Consider the following 20,049-nt stretch of genomic DNA (forward strand, 5'->3'; position numbering starts at 1 on the left):
AAAAACAAAAACAAAAACGTGTAGAATTGGAATTCACAAACCCTTGTTTCGAACGCTACCGTGACCTCTGGTGACAACTCAGCTTCTCTTTCAAGCAGCTTTGTTTACATAAGAATTGAAAATGTGTCAGGAAAGTATCCTTGCTTGGTAAGGTATTGTAATCTACCTGGCGAAAATCGCCCCTCCCAACTGCCAATCCTGGATCCGCCACTGTTGCATTGAAACCATACATAAAATAACCAATGCTTGAAACGCGACCTTCCTATAGAAAGACAACGTGCAGAAACACACGGGGCCACGCAATGAGCATTATGTTCTGTCGAAACAGACAGGTCCACAGTACATACGAAAAAATAAATAATTTCCAGCAATTCCAACCGGGAAAATTACCACAATCAGATTTATTTTGTATGGTACAGATTGCAGTGAAGTCAACCCTTGCAGTACTTCACTCACACATACTGCGTTTATTTCCGTGTTTGCCTCTATGGAGGATTTCACGTTTTCCCCTCCCAGCGATTTAAATAAATCTTTTGAAAATAACAATAATATCTCATACTTTTGTACTAATGTCTTACAGTTGCACGTGAAGTTGTTTATTACTTATTCACTCGTGATTATTATCGCTTGTAGACGAGATATGCAATGTAATTTAAGGGACTATTTTCTCTGAACGTGGACGTTTTTCAGCTCCCTGTAAAGTGGAATGGCAGGGTGAAGAGAGTATAAAAGAGACGCGGTGTACGGCGGAGTTGGCTTCTTTGAAGCCCCGGTCCATGGTCGTAATGCAATAGTTTCAAGCGATAAAGAATTTGAAAACTTACGCAAATGGCTCTAAGCCAGACCAGTGTGGTAAGTAGCAGGAAAATTTCTGTATTCCTTTTAATGAAATTTGTACGCAGAATTATGAGAAAATCGATGTGTCATCGAAAAACATCTGCTGCCATGAAAACTTTGTTTCATGCGAAGATAACCTAGAAAGCCTTCGATCTGTACCGTTTTCATCTGCAGAGAGCAGAGGCGAAACGCATGTCCGTTCCATGTAATGATCACTTGTAGATGTATACCTGAGTCAGAAATAATTCCTTAAGTACCAAAATATTCAGGTTGTATCAGTTTGAAAAGTATTTTCAGGAAATCCATGGACGGGTGATACGTAGAGATGTTGCGAAATCGTGCGATGCTAGAATGAAGTGCCGGTTGTTTGTCTGTACTGTACTCCTGCACCCTGACTGGCACAAAAGCTGCAATCGTTATTAGGAAGAAAATATATTTTTCACTGGCATGTGGAAAAGAGGAGAGAGAGAACAAAACTGCACAAATGTCCTTCGCAAGCGAAATATTCCACCCGCAGATATGTCATGTGGTTGCCTCGCCAATGCACGGACATAATGCACGATTTGGGATACAATTAGGGGACATTATTTACTGTGGAACAAAAATTGAAGATCATAAGTTGTGGCATCAAAACTGAATTTTCACCAGTAATATTTTATTTAAATATTGAAAATTTCATCATTCGTCATTTTTTAGGAGATTGATTTGAATAACCCCCAGTTTTAAGTTTCGGATTTCAAATCATTCAAAAAATAATTTCTAATTTTATTATAATTTTATTGTTATTCTACTGAATTAAACTTAAATCGATGCAAATAACAACAAATTAATGTACTGACTTTGTTTCAAATGAAAATTATTTGTAAGCCAATCATACAAGATTCCTCCAAAGCACATGGTCACTCACAGTATCTTGAAATAGTGTTATGTGTACTATTATTCTAAAGAAATATGATATCCCTGCCTTCCAAAACCTAAATTAAAATTTGGCCGTGCTTATGACAAGATCTAGGGGAAAAGTGGTAAGAATTTGATAGTCCCCGGACACCTATAACTTTTTCGAAAGAAATACCCGCGAACAAAGCTAATCTGATCTAATTTTTTTAAAAACTTTTTTGCATTGTTTTGCGAAGAAAATTGTAATGTTTTGTGGCGCTATCAGTGAATGGTTTTTGGGGCTATCGGTCCCGGAATCAGTGGGAAATTTAAACTAAAAAATTATTTTCGTTTGAAATTTTTGAGTGCAAATTTCCCACAGATTCCGGGCTCCGCTCCTGGGGTAATTGACCTACCGTGGCCCCGCCTCCGCTCCGGCTACCCGGCTTTCTCTATAGAGTCCCTGTTAAAGGTATGTTAGAAATTGGCCGGAGTCAACTGCTCCCAAATGAGCCCCAAACTTTTAAATTTGAAGAAATCAGTTTCCAGCATACGGAAAACTTACCTGAATTTCACCATGCATCCACGACATGTTATATTAGGCATATACCCACAGCCCATTCCTTCTAAGGAGTAGCTTACATTCACTGCCCCTTTTTCAACATTCCGTTCTTCACGATCCCGTGTTCAATTAAGTTAAAAAAAAAATCCACTGGATCTTCCACACCCGGTACGAATTTCACCACGCATCCACGACACGTCATGTTTGTAACTTTTGTTGCAAACACAGACAGTTTGAAACACTGGATACCCAATGAACATGAACAAACCACAATCACGACGCGTGATGATGTACGAAGGTGTACGGGCCAAAGGCTATTGTCCGTCGGAAAATTAATTTTCAACAAGGAACATGAATTTCCACTATGAAACATTCCCACATCACACACAACACCTTCCAGATGTAGACAATGCTACAGGAAGTTATTACCGTAAGCAGTTTCTTGTGTAAAAAAAGAAATCTGCCCGACGTATAGTAAATTAGTACCGAGGAAAGTTTGTGAGGAGTTGCCTTGGCCATAGGTCTGGCTGAGCCTTAGTTCTGCTTTGCAACTGTTCTACATCATACAATTCTTTTGTTGATTATATTTTGTGGAGTATGGAGTAAAGTCTGGTTTGAGTTTTTGTTTTGAGACCAATTTATGCACAGATAGGGCCAATTGGGACTGGACCTACAATTTAAAGTGGTATCTAATCCACTGTATGCTTTTACTGGGTATCAAATGCACGACCCCTTCATTACAAGGTGACAATATCAGTATGCCATCTGGGAGGCCCATAGTAATAATTTCGTTCCCATCCCAAAATACATTTTGTTTTTCTGTTTTGATGCTATAGCAAAGGTTCTGGGTGCGACTGCTTGCCAAGGCATGAATATTCATTCCTTTGTGTGCTTTATGATTTACCATTTATCATTATTATTGCATTTAGCATAAAAGGGCAGAAAAGTGACAAAATTAGAAAAATACAAATCAGTTCTTCAATGAATTCATTAATGTCAATGGCAAAATCCATTGGAACATCCTCCTCCAGGAATTCCACTTTTGAATGCCCATACGCACAACATGTAATACAAATCTATTTTGCACAGAAAAGCCTAGACTGGAAATGAAAAAAAATCGCTCTTACACAGACTTCCCACTCAATATAACGACCTCCCATCAAGTGCTGATGTATTTTCCACAGAGAATGCTTTTCGGTCTAGCATCAGAAAATATGTTGCTAAATAATATTTAATTGTTCTATTTTGACGTATTTATGTTAATCCTTTGTGTTATTTTTATTTTTGTTCGTTTCATTGTTGGTGATTTCAGTGTAAAATGGCTACGTTTGTTTTAGAAAAATAATAATTGTATCCACAATGAAAATTGGCATATTGCACAAACATTCAAACGCACACAATTCTGAATGAAAACTTGGCTGCCTTAAAAAAATACAAGCTACAGTTGAGACTGCTTTATACGTAACTCAGTTCTGTAGGTTCTGGCAAAATATAATTTAAAAACTTGTTAACTAAATCTTTTTTGTACGTAATCCATTTATACATAATTCGGTGTTAAACGTAGTGATTTTCATAAAATATTGTTGATTTGTATGTAACCAAATTACAACAAATGTCGCAGAAGTAAAGATTTCTTGTTACAAAAATGCAAGGCAAGTTTCAAATACGAAAAGGATAGGTGGGCATGATGGCGTCGGTCGGTCTCGAGTTGTGAGAAAGACTAGCGCGGCACGGCGGTGTCACAGAAACGGCAAGGAGAGGCAGCATGAAATCAGAGGTGAAAGATTTCCCACAGTTGCTCAGAACACAAGACATGTTTTCTTTTGTACTCAATCGCGATATGAAACTACACATGTTGAAACGATGCTGACAGCTGACGTTATGTGTGTTCCAGAATACTTCTAAAAACAGAACAGCGGTTCCATCAGTTAATGTTTTCAGCTGCTACTGGTCAGCCTTAGAGAAGAGAAAGAGGAAAGTTACGTGCTTGACCAGAAGGTAAAATGTATGCAGGAAGTAGATGCTAATCCACAGCACATAAACACTTTGACAAAAATAACCTATGTTTAACTGTATCTTCTTCCTCAAAATAGATACAATTACTGTATTTTAATAATGGTATGATAAGGTATCTAAATCTGATTTGTAAGTAATAAAAAAAGGTAAAGTGTTCCCCTGTGCTTAGCACCACGCCATGAAGGCGTATAGGAGGTAATTCTCAGTTAAATGTATTATTTTCTCTTCACCTGACATATGCATTACTGAGGTTCAACTGTTTTACTATTCTTGGGGGAGGGGGAGATTCATATACAGGACCTGTACAATTAATGGAATTGAAGTACTACCCAGATCTGTACATGTAAAAGAGTAAGTAAAATACATACAGTAATACAGTAAGAGTGGAAATACATTATATTGAAATGCAGAACATGTACTACTTTACTTAATTTTGTTAGTATACAATAATGCAAGTACAGTGTGTCCAAAAAGTCACGCAACTGAGACTTTGAATGTATGTAGCTTTTGTACAAAAAAGTGATAGAGACATGAATCTTACACTGGTATTGATTTTGTCAATGTGAATATTTTTTGAAACTGTAAACAAGAAAATCATGCTCTACATGAACAAGACAGCTGTGGAGTCGCAACAAATTTCGATGTGTGTGTCAGTTGTCTCTGTGGGTATTTATCAAACTGATAAATGCTGAATACATTTTTATTCATTGTCAGAGGGCAGTACCAGATGTGCCCAATATCTCAACTACAGTAAAACCTCATTAATCAGTACTAATATGGGAGATAAGTTGACTGGATTAACTGAAATAACTTAAAAGAACAGTAGAAAGTGCATTAAAACTCAGTTTATAGCAACAAAACATGTTTATTATAGTGTTTTTAAAGGGCATAGGCCTAAATACACTGTACACTACAGTAAAATGTAATGCAATACCACAGTGCAGTACGCACATAAGTCATTTTGATGATGTGGCCAACGGACTTAAAACCTTGCATTCTGCTTTTTTTTTTGGGGGGGGCATCTGTATTAAGCGAAGTCCAGCTAATCGGGATTCAGATTAACGAGGTTTTAATGTATATATGTTATTCAGTCAATGGCCAGATGAAAGAGGGTTGAAATTTATCATACAAACACTAACCTACCTATCTCGCAGAATTGAATTGAAGTAGAATTGTATTTAAAACCTTTCTACCTGTACTGTAGTTCAATTCCAGCAGGATCGCCCCATAAGTTTTTACTATTTTTATATTTTCAAAGAGTCTTTTGGAAAGAACAACAACATATGTACTTTTATGTTCTCATGTTAATTAAAAATTGAAGACATAGCCTACTCGAAAGATAAATTGTTTACGATAGCTTAACGCAGAATTGAATTAGCTAAATTTTGTTGTAACACCTTTTTATGTTAGTCTACTGGTTAATTTTTAATTAGAGTCCAAAGTCTAGTATCTATAATTTTTAATTTTATAGTAGAGGGTGGGGCAAAATTCAGTTCACCCAAACGATCACAAACACGCTACATTTATTAGGTGTGAGGAGTACACCATCTCCTAAACCATTCCTCACAAAGTGAAACTGCAAGGCAGTCCCAACCTATCAGTGATCACAAAATATCACTATCAGTGAATTCTTTCGATCATTATTTTCTCATTCTGTCATTAGTTTCACGGGTCAACTGACTCTTGTGCCACCCTGTATATTACATGGCTCTGCCGCTAATAGTGTAAATAACTATGAAATACATTTTAATACTTAGCCGACTACCATATCATTGCAGATTTTGAAATCTGAACTAGCAACTGTACAAAAATTTATAACGTCACAATTACTATTGTGATCTAATGATACAGGAAATGTACCAAAACATATACTGTACTTATCTTTTTATTTAAAAAAAAAGTAATAGAAATTTTCATAAGGAAACTCTAAATATATATATATATATATATATATATATATATATATATATATTATAAATATTTTTAGAACTGTTTGAAAGTCCAGGTATCAGGTGAGAACTTTCAAGTACCCTGTATTGCCTAATCCTGATATGTTTATAATTTATGTGTGTCAAACTGTTGACTAATTTCATTCTGTTATTTCCCCAGCGCAAGCTTTACGACAGTGTGATAGAAGATGTGATCTCTGGGGTTCGAGATTCATTCCTCGACGAGGGCGTGGATGAGCAAGTCCTTCAGGAGTTGAAGCAGATGTGGGAGTCGAAGTTGGCTACCACGAGAGCGATTGAGTTGAATCCAGAACCTCCCGAACCTCAGCCTCCGCAGATGGGCCAAACGCAACAACAGACGGTTGTTCCTCGTCAGATAGCACCGCAGCAAATTGGTACGTTTTAGGCAGCAGGGCATTATAGGTAGAGTCAAATGAGTCTGGTGTTCATTTAATTATGTAATTATATTATTTAATTATGGTTTCAGTATGAATTTAAGGGCAATAAACGTCTGTTCAAATTAAAAATATTCCACTCTATTGTAAAATGTAATTGCTTTTATTGATTATTAGTACCGAAGTCCACCAAGTACCAAATTAATTGAACTTGACTCTCGGATGTGTAGTGTCAGAGTAATCATAGCAGTACTTATTTTCAGTTCAAGGAGTGAACCAGCACCAACAGAGCAACCACCTACCCCAACAGACAATTCAGCAGACGCAAGCGCTAGATGCGAACAGACCGGTACCTGTGCAGATAACGCTGCCTCCTCCACAAGGGTCCACGGACGCCGGGCCGCGAGTCTTCACTATCCAGGTCCCGGCTTCTGCTCTTCAAGGTGAGTCGTGTCGCTAACCGTAAACTTTGCATTGGTGCAGGACCAGAATTCTTGTGATAAATCCAGGATATGTGAATGAATGACTTCAGGGTGTCTACTCACTGGGAATTCCAGGAATTATGCATGAGTTATTGGGTCTGGGAATTTTGCGTTAATTTTTCTCCGTGGACATAAAAAATTGCAACTTTTATTAATCCAAATCCCATTGAATTTATACATATTTGTAAATGCCCTGATGCAAGTTTTTCGAGGAAGGTAAAGAAAGCTTCATGGAAAATAAAACAGAATTCTCTCAATCCATTTAACTTGTGAGTGTCCTTTGCAGAACGATATCTGACAGATGGGAGATTATTACAAGATGAAGATATCTTGAAGATGATTAGGTAAATTTGAGTTTGAAATTCTCATAAAATGAACAATTTTTCATAGTCTAGTATATACTGTAACATTTGTGACTTGTGTTTGTAGATGTATTTCGACCCAGCGTATGTGAAATGGCAAATGTAAACTCCACATTTTAAATTATTTTAAATGTATTTATACCTTTAATTGAATTGAATTAGAATTTTTGGATACATTGGAATCACACAGACCCTTTATATTGTTAATAAATTTGTTTTCGTATGTGTGTGGGTAGTGAGAGGCAGTTATATGTAAGGTTGAAATAGAGAAAATATCTGTTTGTTCCCTTGAATTTTTTAAAAGTTCTCGTTGAAAACCTAGAGTTATACTTGAATTTTATCATTTTCCTAGAGTGACCATCCTGGACTTGAATGAAGTTTTGTTTTCACGGCCATTTTACATCCTTGAAAGTATACGAGCAAAACCTCCTCTTATCTAAGACTGTTTTAACATGCATAACACTGTTTCACGATAAGAAAAATATTTTTATCCCTTTCCGGATGAGTCTGAAAATACATGGGTTTACTCAGGAATTCCCCCCCCCCACAAAATCATAGAAAATATATTGTTAAGTGCGTTGTTATATAACATTTTTTTTCTGAAATATACATGTTCTCTTTCCGCAAATATATATGTTACATTTTACATAAATTTTCTCACATTTATGAATATTTTTCTGCAACAATTGTTTCAAGGTAAAAAGAGAATAACGTTACATAAAAGTTACTGAAAACTTATTTTGAATACATAATATAGAACTAATTAATGAAAATAAATTAAGAACTTCCTATTAGGATTGAATTTGTCACTAACTGTGAAATCTAAAGCAGAACACTCGTAAAAAAATTCTACAGTGTGCATACAAATTTCAAGAGTATAAACAAAAGTGCAACATAATTCAACAGGAGTACAAGTAAAATTCAGCAATGCAGAAAATGCAACATCTAGCAGTTGGAGATTGAACGAGGTGGTTACAACACACGTGCATAAGAAACTTGGTGCGATTATAGCCCATCATTCGTTTACAGTGGAATTTTATAATGAACAATGTCCTTATTCAACAGAAATTGATAGACTAGTAATCGCTCATCAAGAAAGGGTTAGAAAGTACCCACAAGTAGTTCTGTTTCTACCATGCATTTTCAAGGCATGGATCACACATTCCAAGGAGTTTAGAATTGTGCATGCTAGCAATTACTGCGTGTGCCTTAACAACTTTTAAACTTGCACTCTATTTTCATTCGTTATTTCAGGAAACCAGCTGCAAACGGTGTTGACGGGACCAATCATCGCAGCCACTTTGGCCTTGCCTCAGCAGATGGCGTGCAACTTACTGCAGCAGCATATAACTGCAAGTCTTCAGGCACATCAGGCAGCAGGTACTTGTTTGTTTAGTATGTTCTCAGGCTGGTTTTAACACTAAAGTGATGCATGACAATATCCTGTTTGAAATCAAACCTTAAGCACCAATGAACCTTTGATTTGTTGTGGCATATAAATTTTAAAATATTTCTTCTGTTTTGGAAAAACACAATGGTATGCCAGTTTCTGATAATCTGCATCTGTTTCTAATTCCTTCCAGAGCAAACCTATTAAAATCAACTCTGCAGGTGCCTTCCCGATGGCATAGTTGTAACACATCGCCTTGTAATCAAGGGTCCCTGGTTTGATACTTAGCGGAGGCACATCACATAGTAGATCGCATCCTACTTTAAAACTGTAGTTCCAGCCCTTTCTGTGCATAAGGTGGACTTAAAATGACAATTCAAAGAAACAAATGGGGTGCAAGGGGTGACCTTCCACATAGTACACCCTGGACTGCATTTTGCAGACGAATGAGGCTCTGGCGACTGGCCTTATGGCCAGTATAATTCTGTGTGTTGTCCTGTGTTTTGTTGTTGTGTGTGCTGAGTGCCTCTTAACTCTTTCGCTGCGGAATTCTCTGGCACACAATAACCCTTGGCTGCGTAATTAAATTTGAAAATATTTTTTTTTTATAAACAAATAGTTTTCACAATTACATTGCATTATATATGAGAGAGAACTTACAAAAGTCATTCCTTGTACTTGAAAACCATTCTGTAGTCCCTGGTGGTATGATATTTTGAAAAATTTTGAAATTCCCGCACCTAGATGAATGCTGTGTTGCACTCTGCTCCATGATGTTACGGACGGCGGTACAAATTCTTCATCGGACACTACACAATCACTGTCACCACTTGAAGTCTCATAAAAACTGTCGCTATTATCGTCACAACTTAATTCACCTTCTGATTCTGAGTCGGCAAATAACAGTTAAGTAACATCATTATCAGAAGTGTTGACGACTTGACGAAGCCATGTTGTTTACATTCGAACATGCATTTGAAACTGACATGTCAGAGCACTCAACGCTCGCTTGTATGTCAAAGAATTCTAAACGGAGGCGTAATTAGCGACATCATATGAATAAAAACAAAACTACAAGTTCAAATAGTTCCAAATACTATCAACAGATGTCAGAAGGCTACTAAAAGCGACGTACTTTGGAAATGCGACACCCGCAGCGAGTGGAAGTATGAACTCGCAATAATGCGACTTCCGCGGAGCAAGGCAGCTGGCGTGCTGTGCATGAATGCGACGACCGCAGCGAAAGAGTTAACTGCCTCAGCTTTTAACCGGTCAGAATATTTTAATATTTTAGTTACGACACGACATTACAGTTATTTTATTTTAGTTATGATAAGAGGATGGACCCCGTATAAAGTGACGGGTGCAAAGTAGCCTAAGTGCTGATGCACCCAAGATTTTAAATTCAAATCAAATCAAAGAAACAAATAAATTGAAGTATCTACTCATTTTCTGTGTAGTTTTCGACCATGATTGATTTCGTCATGTTTCTGGCAGCTTTGCCAGCCATGTACTGGCTTGTTGCAGTCGATGTGATTCTTTTGTTTCTCCCGCTCGTCTGTTTGGTGATGCTAGTTGACGTGAGTTTTTATCTCTGGTTCCTTTGATGCAGGTGTGTTAGTTCGTTCATTAGCCATGCCTTGGGATTCTGGCACCGTGTGGGCAGGTTCTCATCCTATCATCATTGGTGGGTAAGAGGGTGAAACTTAAATCATGCGAAGAAGCCCAACAGCATGCAGGAACGAAAATGAATGCCCTCCTACAGTAGACATCAGTGCCAGAATGAACTGATTGATATGGCTGTTCTTACCGAAGGAACCACTATGTTGACACCAAAGGGACAAGACGAAAGAGAATCATTTCGACTAGCACCAACAAAGACGTGAGTGGGAGGCAGGTGGGGAGAACCACGCCACCTGCAACAGGCCAATACAAAGCTTTCATAAAGGGCAAAATCGATCTCAGTCCAATAACTACATGGAAAAATAATAGAGAGTTGATGGTGGGTCCGATAAACATTGCTTTAATATTGCACCAGTAATATTTTGTGTTTCAGCAGTTGGAAAAATCAATTCAACTCGCAATGTGGAAACACAACATTACTTGTGCAATTATTGATTTAAATAGATTATCTTCCTACACGTACCCATCAAATGAACATTTTTAGATATAATACTAGAGCAAAGTTTTTCTAGTGATTGTTTGATTGCATTATTGTAAAACATACAATAATTACTTCTCAAATACATAGTATATTTCTAGTACATGTTTGTATTGAAATAAAATTAGAGCTCCCATGTATCCAAATGGTTATGGTCTTGACTGTAGCGGGAGTAGTCCTGTGTTTGATTCCTGGTGGGATCATGAAACATTAGTTGTTGAGCCAGCATGATGAAGACAATTGGGTGAGCTACTTGAAAAGCAGAGGGAACAGGCTCCGCATCACCGAATGAAAAATTGCTTTTCAGACCTTTGGCACTTAGAGGGTAGTTGCACCACATACTTTAGTTGAGTTTAGTATAAATGTAAACAATTTTAAAGTTGTTGATTTTGATTTGTTTGTGTTAAATAAGAAAATACATTTAATGTAGATACCTTTGCCTTCACATATTTATGACAAAAGATCAAACATTGGCCATATTTTGGAATCAAAAGTGGTTTTGGTGTTAAAATGGTGAATGTAACTCCAAATTTGTTTTAAAAACTACAAATATTACACAAAATAAACTTTTGCCTTCAAATAGCACATTTATGTAGTTGCCAGAGCATAGTTTATTCATGTGTAAAAGATACAATATTTCCATCTCAAATATTTCCACCGTAATTAATAAATTTTCTGTGATTTGCATAACTCATAGGATAATTCAGACTTCAGAAAGTGCCACGTCGGTAAATAAGCTCTACATTTTGTGTTTAAGAGTTAGTTTCACATCTTAAAACATATTAGGAAAACACATCTCACACAATTCAAAATATCGGTGGAGGCACATAGTGGTTCGGATCCCACTTTAAACTGTAGGTCCATTTCCGATTAGCCTTACTGTGCATAAAGTGGACTTAGAACACCAAATCAACGAACCAACCAAAATCAAAACATGAAAAATGAACATTACAGTGCGTTATTTCACATTTTGTGTTTCCATCCAAAACAAAATATGCATGCCTCTAATTTAATGTAATGTCTTGAATTTTTGTAACAGCTTATTTGAAAAAAATAATGCTACAAGAAGCCTAAATTGTGTTTTAATTCTTGTAATGGAGCTTGTATAATGAATACCCAGCTGAGGTTTAAATTCTATATTGAATGAAAAGCCAGCTTATAATTCATGTGCCGTGGGAATTAGAATGTCAGTGTAATTTGCTGTCACAATGGTATTGAACTTCTTGTGCTCTAATGCAGTGGTTCCCAGGGTGTGTACCACGGTGCCCTGAGGTGCCGTGACTAGCTTACAGGGGCACCGCAAAATGTTCCAATATTTTCATTGCTATGATATGATATGATTGTTCCAAATATGTGCTTATTTAGTACTTTTAACATACAGGGTCATCGAGAACGATTGCCTGGATTTTAAACTGTTGTTATAAAATAAGTGTTTAATGGATATACACATGTGACATCTTAAAATGCTCAGAAAAGTTTAAGGTTTTAGACTTACCTGAGTACTCTTCGATGTGGGCACCATTTGCAGCTCTGGTGATGTCTAGACGGTATTCAATCTCCTGCCATGTCTTCTGAATCATGTCCAGAGTTACAGTCGTTATTGATTGCTGCAGCGACCCTATCTTTAAGATGCTGGATGTTCCTTATCTTCTCAGCATACACAATGTTTTTAACGTATCCTCACAGAAAAGTCTAGTGGTGTTAGGTCTGGGCTTCGAGGTGGCCAGGGTATTGGTCCACCCCTTCCAATCCAGGCATTTGGGAACCTCTCATTTCAGACATCACGAACAATGTGACTGAAATGAGGAGGAGCTCCGTCCAGCATGAAAATAACTCTCCTCCCCGTTTGTTGTTCCCTGTCGTCAAGTTGTGGAAACTCGTACTGTTGAAGCATGTCAAGGTACAAATGTCCAGTAATGGCATTTTCAGTGAAGAAGAAGGGACCAACAATGCGATCGTTTTACAGTCTGCACCAGACGTTCACCTTAGGTCACCCGCGAACGTACTCATGAATCTCCCTCGGTGACTGTGAACCCGAAATGCGACTGTTATATCAATTAACGCACCCATTCACATGAAATGTTGCTTCGTCACTAAAATAAACGTGCTGTAGGAAAGTTGCATCGATGCTATTGAGCATAAATGCAGCAAATTCCACACATTTTTGTCTGTTGTTCGGTTTAATTTCATGCAGCAGCTGAATTTTGTAAGCTCGGAGCCTTAAGCGTTTGTGCAGAATATTTTGAATGGTGGCCGCGGTGGCTCAGTCGGTAACGCGTCTGACTACCATGCTCAAGGTCCCGGGTTCGATACCCGGCCGGTTCAAATCCGGGAACTTTTCTAACGGTGGAAGCGGCCCCGGCGCCTACCCAGCGTCGAATAACATGGGTACCTGGGGGGTAAAGGCGGTCAGGGGCGTGATGCTGATCACATCACCCCCACTCACGACCGGATCAAGAAAGTGTGGGGCGTTACCCTCACACCCCCTATACGCCTTCATGGCGTGGTGCTATGCACAGGGGAACACTTTACCTTTACCTTTATTTTGAATGGTAGTTTTTGGAATCCCTAATGCTAAACTTCTACAAGCAATTGATTTCTGGGCTTCTAATGCAGAATTGCCTTATGTGTTCCACATTTTCCTCCGATGTTCTTGGTCGGCCAGAAGATATTCCTTTCTCAACACTACCAGTTTCTCTGAACTGTTTCAGCCACCGATTCAAAATTTTTCATTGGGAGGGTTTTCTCGTGGATGCAAACGTCGCCACTAACGTTGCACTGCAACAACCGATTTCAGTTCGGCATACCACAACACAAACTCAGCCTTCTGTTGGAACGGTCCACATCCTGTCATGCGCCAACTCAAACTAAAGCGGAGTGAACAGAGTAGCAGCGCGGCCCCATTCCCGCTCCCGCGCATACACCATTTTAAGCCTCACGGTCATACAAGGTCATACGAAACTTTAAACTTTTCTGAACATTTTAAGATGCCACACGCGTATATCCATTAAATATTTATTTTATAATAACAGTTTAAAATCCCGACAATCATTCTCGATGACCCTGTATATAATGTTTCTGAATTTGAAATATGTGTTTATTTTTTAACTTAAGGGCATGCGATACAATTTCCACAGGAGTCTTCCCAAGCCCCTCCGTCCATGGCAGTGTGCCAACTTAGCTCTCTTGGAGCCAGATCTGGCTCTTTCGTGCACTCTAGCCGGACCCTGTGGCTGAGTGGTTAGCACATCACGCTGCGACGCCAAGGGTCCCAGGTTCGAATCCTGCTCGGGCTTGGTTGTTTGCGAATGTCCATTCATCAATTTCATCACTCATCCCCATCTTCGCAAATTAGCCAAGAGGCACAAAACGCGAAGTAAAATAAACTAAATCAACCAATCAGTCTTTCATGCACTCATTCGACTGTGAACTGGGATGCCCACCCCCCCGTGCCCCACCATGATGCCATCTCTGGTTCCGACCCACATAGACCACCTTTCGTCATAATTATACATTTATCACGTGACGTGATATTGTTATATTGGCTTAGTCGTCCCACTCTCTCTTGTCTCCCCAGCTACTTTATAGTGCAATGCTAGACATGAAATTGACATAATATTGTTATCAAAGAATAAATTGTCATCAATTTAGAATTATTTTCCTGTAGTTTACGGTTATTACAAGCATAAGAAAACAGTTTTTTCTTTGTGACGTTTCAGGAGAACACACGCTCCTTTCATCAGACATTTATTTTCATTTTGACTAAAGATACAGTTATAACAATGGTTAGTAATTTTTAAACAAAAAGAATCTGTTATATAATGGATGTTGTCAATGTTACATTGTTGTAATATAGCAACTTAACTGTGAAAAAAGCAGTCTATTTTATTTTTATTTTAGAATTTTTTTTTTTTTTTTTTTTTTTTTAAATTATGAATCCCAAATATCATCAGGTAATTCAAATTCATCATTGTTTTCACAAAGTCTCTTGATGTTTTCTGTTACATTAAATTTTAAAGATGGTGGCTTACTCCATTTGTGAAAAAGAAAACTCCACACTGGATCTATGTTACCATTTTCATTATTTAATTTATTCCAGTGTTCTTCTGCAATGAACGAGGCTTCCCAGACATTCAACTCTGTGTTTCCCGTTAATCTTTTTAAAACCCTTCTCTTTTTAATCAAATGCTTCTCTTCGATGATATGAGTTGACAAACCTGTTCTTGGGTTTAGATTTATAATGTCCAAATCATGTTCATGCCATCTTATTGCCATTTTCCTTGCTGTTTGTCCCACATAATCTTTTGAACATGAACAACTTATATTATATATTCCTGTGGTTTCCACATCTGGTAGCGAGTTTCTCATTTTGAATTCATTAAATGTACATTCCAAACTTCTTGGTGATTTAAAAACAATTTTGAAATTAAAACTTTTAAAAATTTTTGCAATTTTATGTGAGAATCCTTTGTGGAATTTCAAAATTGTTTTTAAATCACCAAGAAGTTTGGAATGTACATTTAATGAATTCAAAATGAGAAACTCGCTACCAGATGTGGAAACCACAGGAATATATAATATAAGTTGTTCATGTTCAAAAGATTATGTGGGACAAACAGCAAGGAAAATGGCAATAAGATGGCATGAACATGATTTGGACATTATAAATCTAAACCCAAGAACAGGTTTGTCAACTCATATCATCGAAGAGAAGCATTTGATTAAAAAGAGAAGGGTTTTAAAAAGATTAACGGGAAACACAGAGTTGAATGTCTGGGAAGCCTCGTTCATTGCAGAAGAACACTGGAATAAATTAAATAATGAAAATGGTAACATAGATCCAGTGTGGAGTTTTCTTTTTCACAAATGGAGTAAGCCACCATCTTTAAAATTTAATGTAACAGAAAACATCAAGAGACTTTGTGAAAACAATGATGAATTTGAATTACCTGATGATATTTGGGATTCATAATTTAAAAAAAAAAAAAAAAAAAAAAAAAAAAATTCTAAAATAAAAATAAAATAGACTGCTTTTTTCACAGTTAAGTTGCTATATTACAACAATGTAACATTGACAACATCCATTATATAACAGATTCTTTTTGTTTAAAAATTACTAACCATTGTTATAACTGTATCTTTAGTCAAAATGAAAATAAATGTCTGATGAAAGGAGCGTGTGTTCTCCTGAAACGTCACAAAGAAAAAACTGTTTTCTTATGCTTGTAATAACCGTAAACTACAGGAAAATAATTCTATCATGCAAGCAATGCGTACATACAAGAAAAACCATCAATTTAGAGTTAACGATAATAGCAGTTGACAACCTTTGACAACTAACATTACCCTAGAAGGCACTTTATCCAGCCATCCTAAATCTAGCTCCATGAGAGTCAGTTTTAACTCCATTTAAGGTGAAATTTAGTTCTTTTATGCCCATCAAGTTTGGCAACACTGCCAGGAGGCAAGGGAAAAAGCATTGATCATATGGGAGTATGATTTGATTCATTCTCTTGTGAATATAAAACTTCTGATGGAATAGAAAGAGATGTCAACGGGAAGAGGGCAGTAGAAGATGAATTTCACCAGCGGAAAAGTCGAAACTTCCATTTGATTAGCCGTAACTTGATGTTGAAGTTGATTCCCCATAAGGAATACATGGGATTCCGAAAATTATTATTCATCATATTTTTCAAACATCGTGTCTAGCTTAATAATCAACATAACAAAATGTTTGCACTTGCAACATGGAGAGAAATTCATACTCTTGGATACACCCAGGGTTTGTTTTAGTAGCAGTGCCCATTCGGGCGATACTGAAATAAATGCACAATTGGTGCGTAATTGTATCTCCTCGCCTTAAGGCAAGCAACCTAATCACACTAATCGTTGCAAGTCTTAGATAAGCCCAAGGTCCGTCGACGTTGTTTACCGCCGGAAAATAGCGGACCTTTGTTAGGCCTACATTCGGATTTGGTACCGTGGGAACATCTTGAAACACTAAGGGTGCCGTGAAACGAAAAAGTTTGGGATCCCCTGCTCTAATGTATTTTCCTGTATATAGTACAAGGAGTCATATTGTGACAGATATATTCTTAGATACAATCTAGAATGTACTTTAAAATATACACTGATATTTTTGTCCCTTGTTGATCTCATTATGTTCTCTCTGTTTGTAGGAGCCTTGCAAGTACAGACCCAAACGACCGCAGGTGCAACCCCAACCACTATAGTGAACACAATAGGGCGGCAAGCCTTCCAGCAAGGAACAAATGTTATTCAGGGACAGGTAGGGGCATTCTTCTCTATCTAATGTCTTACGTTACATATTTTATATTAAGGCATCGTTACTTCCTTCTTTCTTGTTCAAATTTTTCTAAAAAACAAATTATATACTTCAATTATTCAGGATTCCCAATATTTCAAAATACAATCAAAAACCTGAAAAGGACGAGGAAAATCGGAGGTTTTGTGTAATTGCAAGGATGTGAGAATTGCTAGTACAGAGTGTCTACCAGTCAAGAAATTATTCTTCTGGTCAAGAATTTTTGCAATTTTTGGCAGTTTGCTGAATTTACATTGTCATATACCTGTACTGGGATTTGATAAAATTAAATATTTGGAAATCTAAAGTTGTATTGAGTTGTGGTTAATATTTCTTCATTTGTTTCTTATGAATTACATTTTTGTATGCATGAAGTTTTGTAAAAATATTAAATTATATGGCCATTCCCCATCCAGGTTGAAGTCTGACGCATTAATTGTTACATGCATTAATAATGAAAGCAAGTCTAAAGTACAGCATCAGTTTTGATCTTAACTGGCCTTGTGGTAGGGCCATTCCGTGCCAAAGCACACAGCCTCCGACCTCACCATTTCTGAATTGCATGAAAATGTGCGAGTTAGTAGTATTTGAGGAAACAATAATATGTGCACAATAACAGCCAACGGCGATGCATACTTTTTGTATAGCAGGGTTGCCAACTTAGGGAAAAGTGAAAAATTTGACACACGGGGCCGAAGAAAAAACATCGTAACTGTTGTTTGCAGGTAATTTAGAATCTTCATGTTGGACTCATTTTAAAGCTAAAGGATTGTTCTTTTAATAATAAATAAACTTCTTTACCTTCAATCAAATTTTTATGTCAAGGTCATATCATATGATCTTTTACCTTGAATTTGAAACTAATACATATGGTGCATTAAGATGTTGTCTATAAGTGACAGAAATATCATCTTGGGATGGTATTGGGAACAGATGCTGCTGAAATTTATAAATTTAACGAAAAAATGTTACTGTGCATTGACTGACATACAAACACTGGGAACGATGCACATGTTTATATTTTAGAAAAGTTCACAATAATAATAACAAATAACATTACGTATAGTGCAGACTAGTGGCGTTTCCTATTCCTCATCTTCTCTTCTGAGGTCTTTGTGTCTGAAGCTGCGATCTTATATTTCCGTCCAGTTTCAGTTCTTGGATCTACCCTAGTCAGAACATCCTGGATGCGAATTCTTCTGATGTCTGGATGTTGGGGATATACATACGATGGAGAAGGACCATGTGGATGAAGAAAACTGATAACAACCTCGTAAGAACTTTCACAAACGTCAACAACACATCCCAACCACCATGCATGATCATGAACACACGTCACAAAACCACGAACTTCATCCAAAGATGTCTTGGGCGACACTGGGGTGGTGTTTTTCATTTCTTATGCCCGTAGAAAACCTTTTCACAAGAAGTTCTTCTGGTGTCGCAGGTATTCCTGCATTCAAACTTCTCCCAGGTTTAGGATTTGGTGATGACATTACTCCACATTCCCTCACTAGCTTTTTTGAAGTTCGTATCATTTGATTTGTTGCACTTGGGAATTCATTCTTAATTCTTCCAATACTCCAATCATTAGGTAGTATAGTCAAGATTTGCACTTTAGCACTTCTTTCTGTACATTTTTCAAACTTTTCTTTCAACTGCTCCAATATTTTTCCATCAGTACTTTTGTTTTCTGCAACCTGTTCTTCTGCTGCTGGTATTTGGATTATTTTGTTTTGTACTGCTTCTGTAGTCTTCTTTATTTTGCTTGTGCTATAACCTGCCGATTTCATTTTTTTCCGTTTGATGTGCGATTCTCCAAAACTTTGTAAGCTTTCATTTAATGCCTGAATAGACACATCCCTGTGGAACTTTTCCACTTCCTCATCACTACCATTATCACTTTCTCTTTGTTCTCTAACTATTGTGTCTTCACCGCTCACTCTGTTGCTGGTTCTGATTGGAATTTGTTTTCTACAAGCATCACATATCTTGTATCCAATCTGCAGGTGTGGCAGCTTTTGTACCATCCATGGGAGAACATTTCTTTAATTGTTTTCTGGTACTGGTATGTCCTTCAATATCAAAGGGTTTACACCACTGTGTAGGTACGTAATAGTTCTTATCCATTGTAATCTACTGCAAACAGATCCACACACACACTTACAAGACGAAATGTTAATAAGCACACTGGCACAGGACACCTCTCACTGCTTGAAAGACTGTAGCTGCACTGAGAACAAAGTGACTGAGCACGTCTGAACTTGCTTCTTGGATACCTTCAGTGCAACAACTGCCTAAGTCCACTGCACCAGTGGACAGTAACTATCATAGCTGCTGTTTCCAATGCCATCCCAGGATGATATTTCCATCACTTATAGACAACATCTTAATGCACCATATGTATTAATTTAAAAAATTTCAAAAATACAGTTTTGAAAATTTTCAAGGTTAAAGATCATATGATATGACCTTGACATAAAAATTTGATTGAAGGTAAAGAAGTTTATTTTTATTAAAAGAACAATCCTTTAGCTTTAAAATGAGCCCAACATGAAGATTCTAGCTTACCTGCAACAACAGTTATGATTTTTTTCCTAAGTTGGCAATCCTGCTACATGAAAAGCATGCATCGCTGTTGGCTGTTATTGTGGAAATATTCTTTGCTCCTCAAATACTACTAACTCTGAGAGT

The 20,049-nt window shown here is 37.2% G+C and overlaps 1 protein-coding gene across 1 annotated transcript in view; it reads left to right on the forward strand.

Annotated features, from left to right (window-relative positions):
- Window positions 1-722: 722 nt before the first annotated feature.
- Window positions 723-20,049, forward strand: part of TfIIA-L (transcription factor IIA L) — a 34,550-nt gene continuing 15,223 nt past the window's right edge. Inside the window, exons 1-5 of the mRNA XM_083137645.1 lie at window positions 723-852; window positions 6,401-6,635; window positions 6,899-7,078; window positions 8,734-8,859; window positions 17,210-17,319. Of these exons, the coding sequence (XP_082993771.1) occupies window positions 829-852; window positions 6,401-6,635; window positions 6,899-7,078; window positions 8,734-8,859; window positions 17,210-17,319 (675 nt within the window). The 5' untranslated portion in view covers window positions 723-828. The remainder of the gene's footprint in view (window positions 853-6,400; window positions 6,636-6,898; window positions 7,079-8,733; window positions 8,860-17,209; window positions 17,320-20,049) is intronic.

This window comes from Lepisma saccharinum, chromosome 16 (genome assembly GCF_977018435.1).
Source record: "Lepisma saccharinum chromosome 16, izLepSacc3.1, whole genome shotgun sequence".
Taxonomy (NCBI): Eukaryota; Metazoa; Arthropoda; class Insecta; order Zygentoma; family Lepismatidae; genus Lepisma; species Lepisma saccharinum.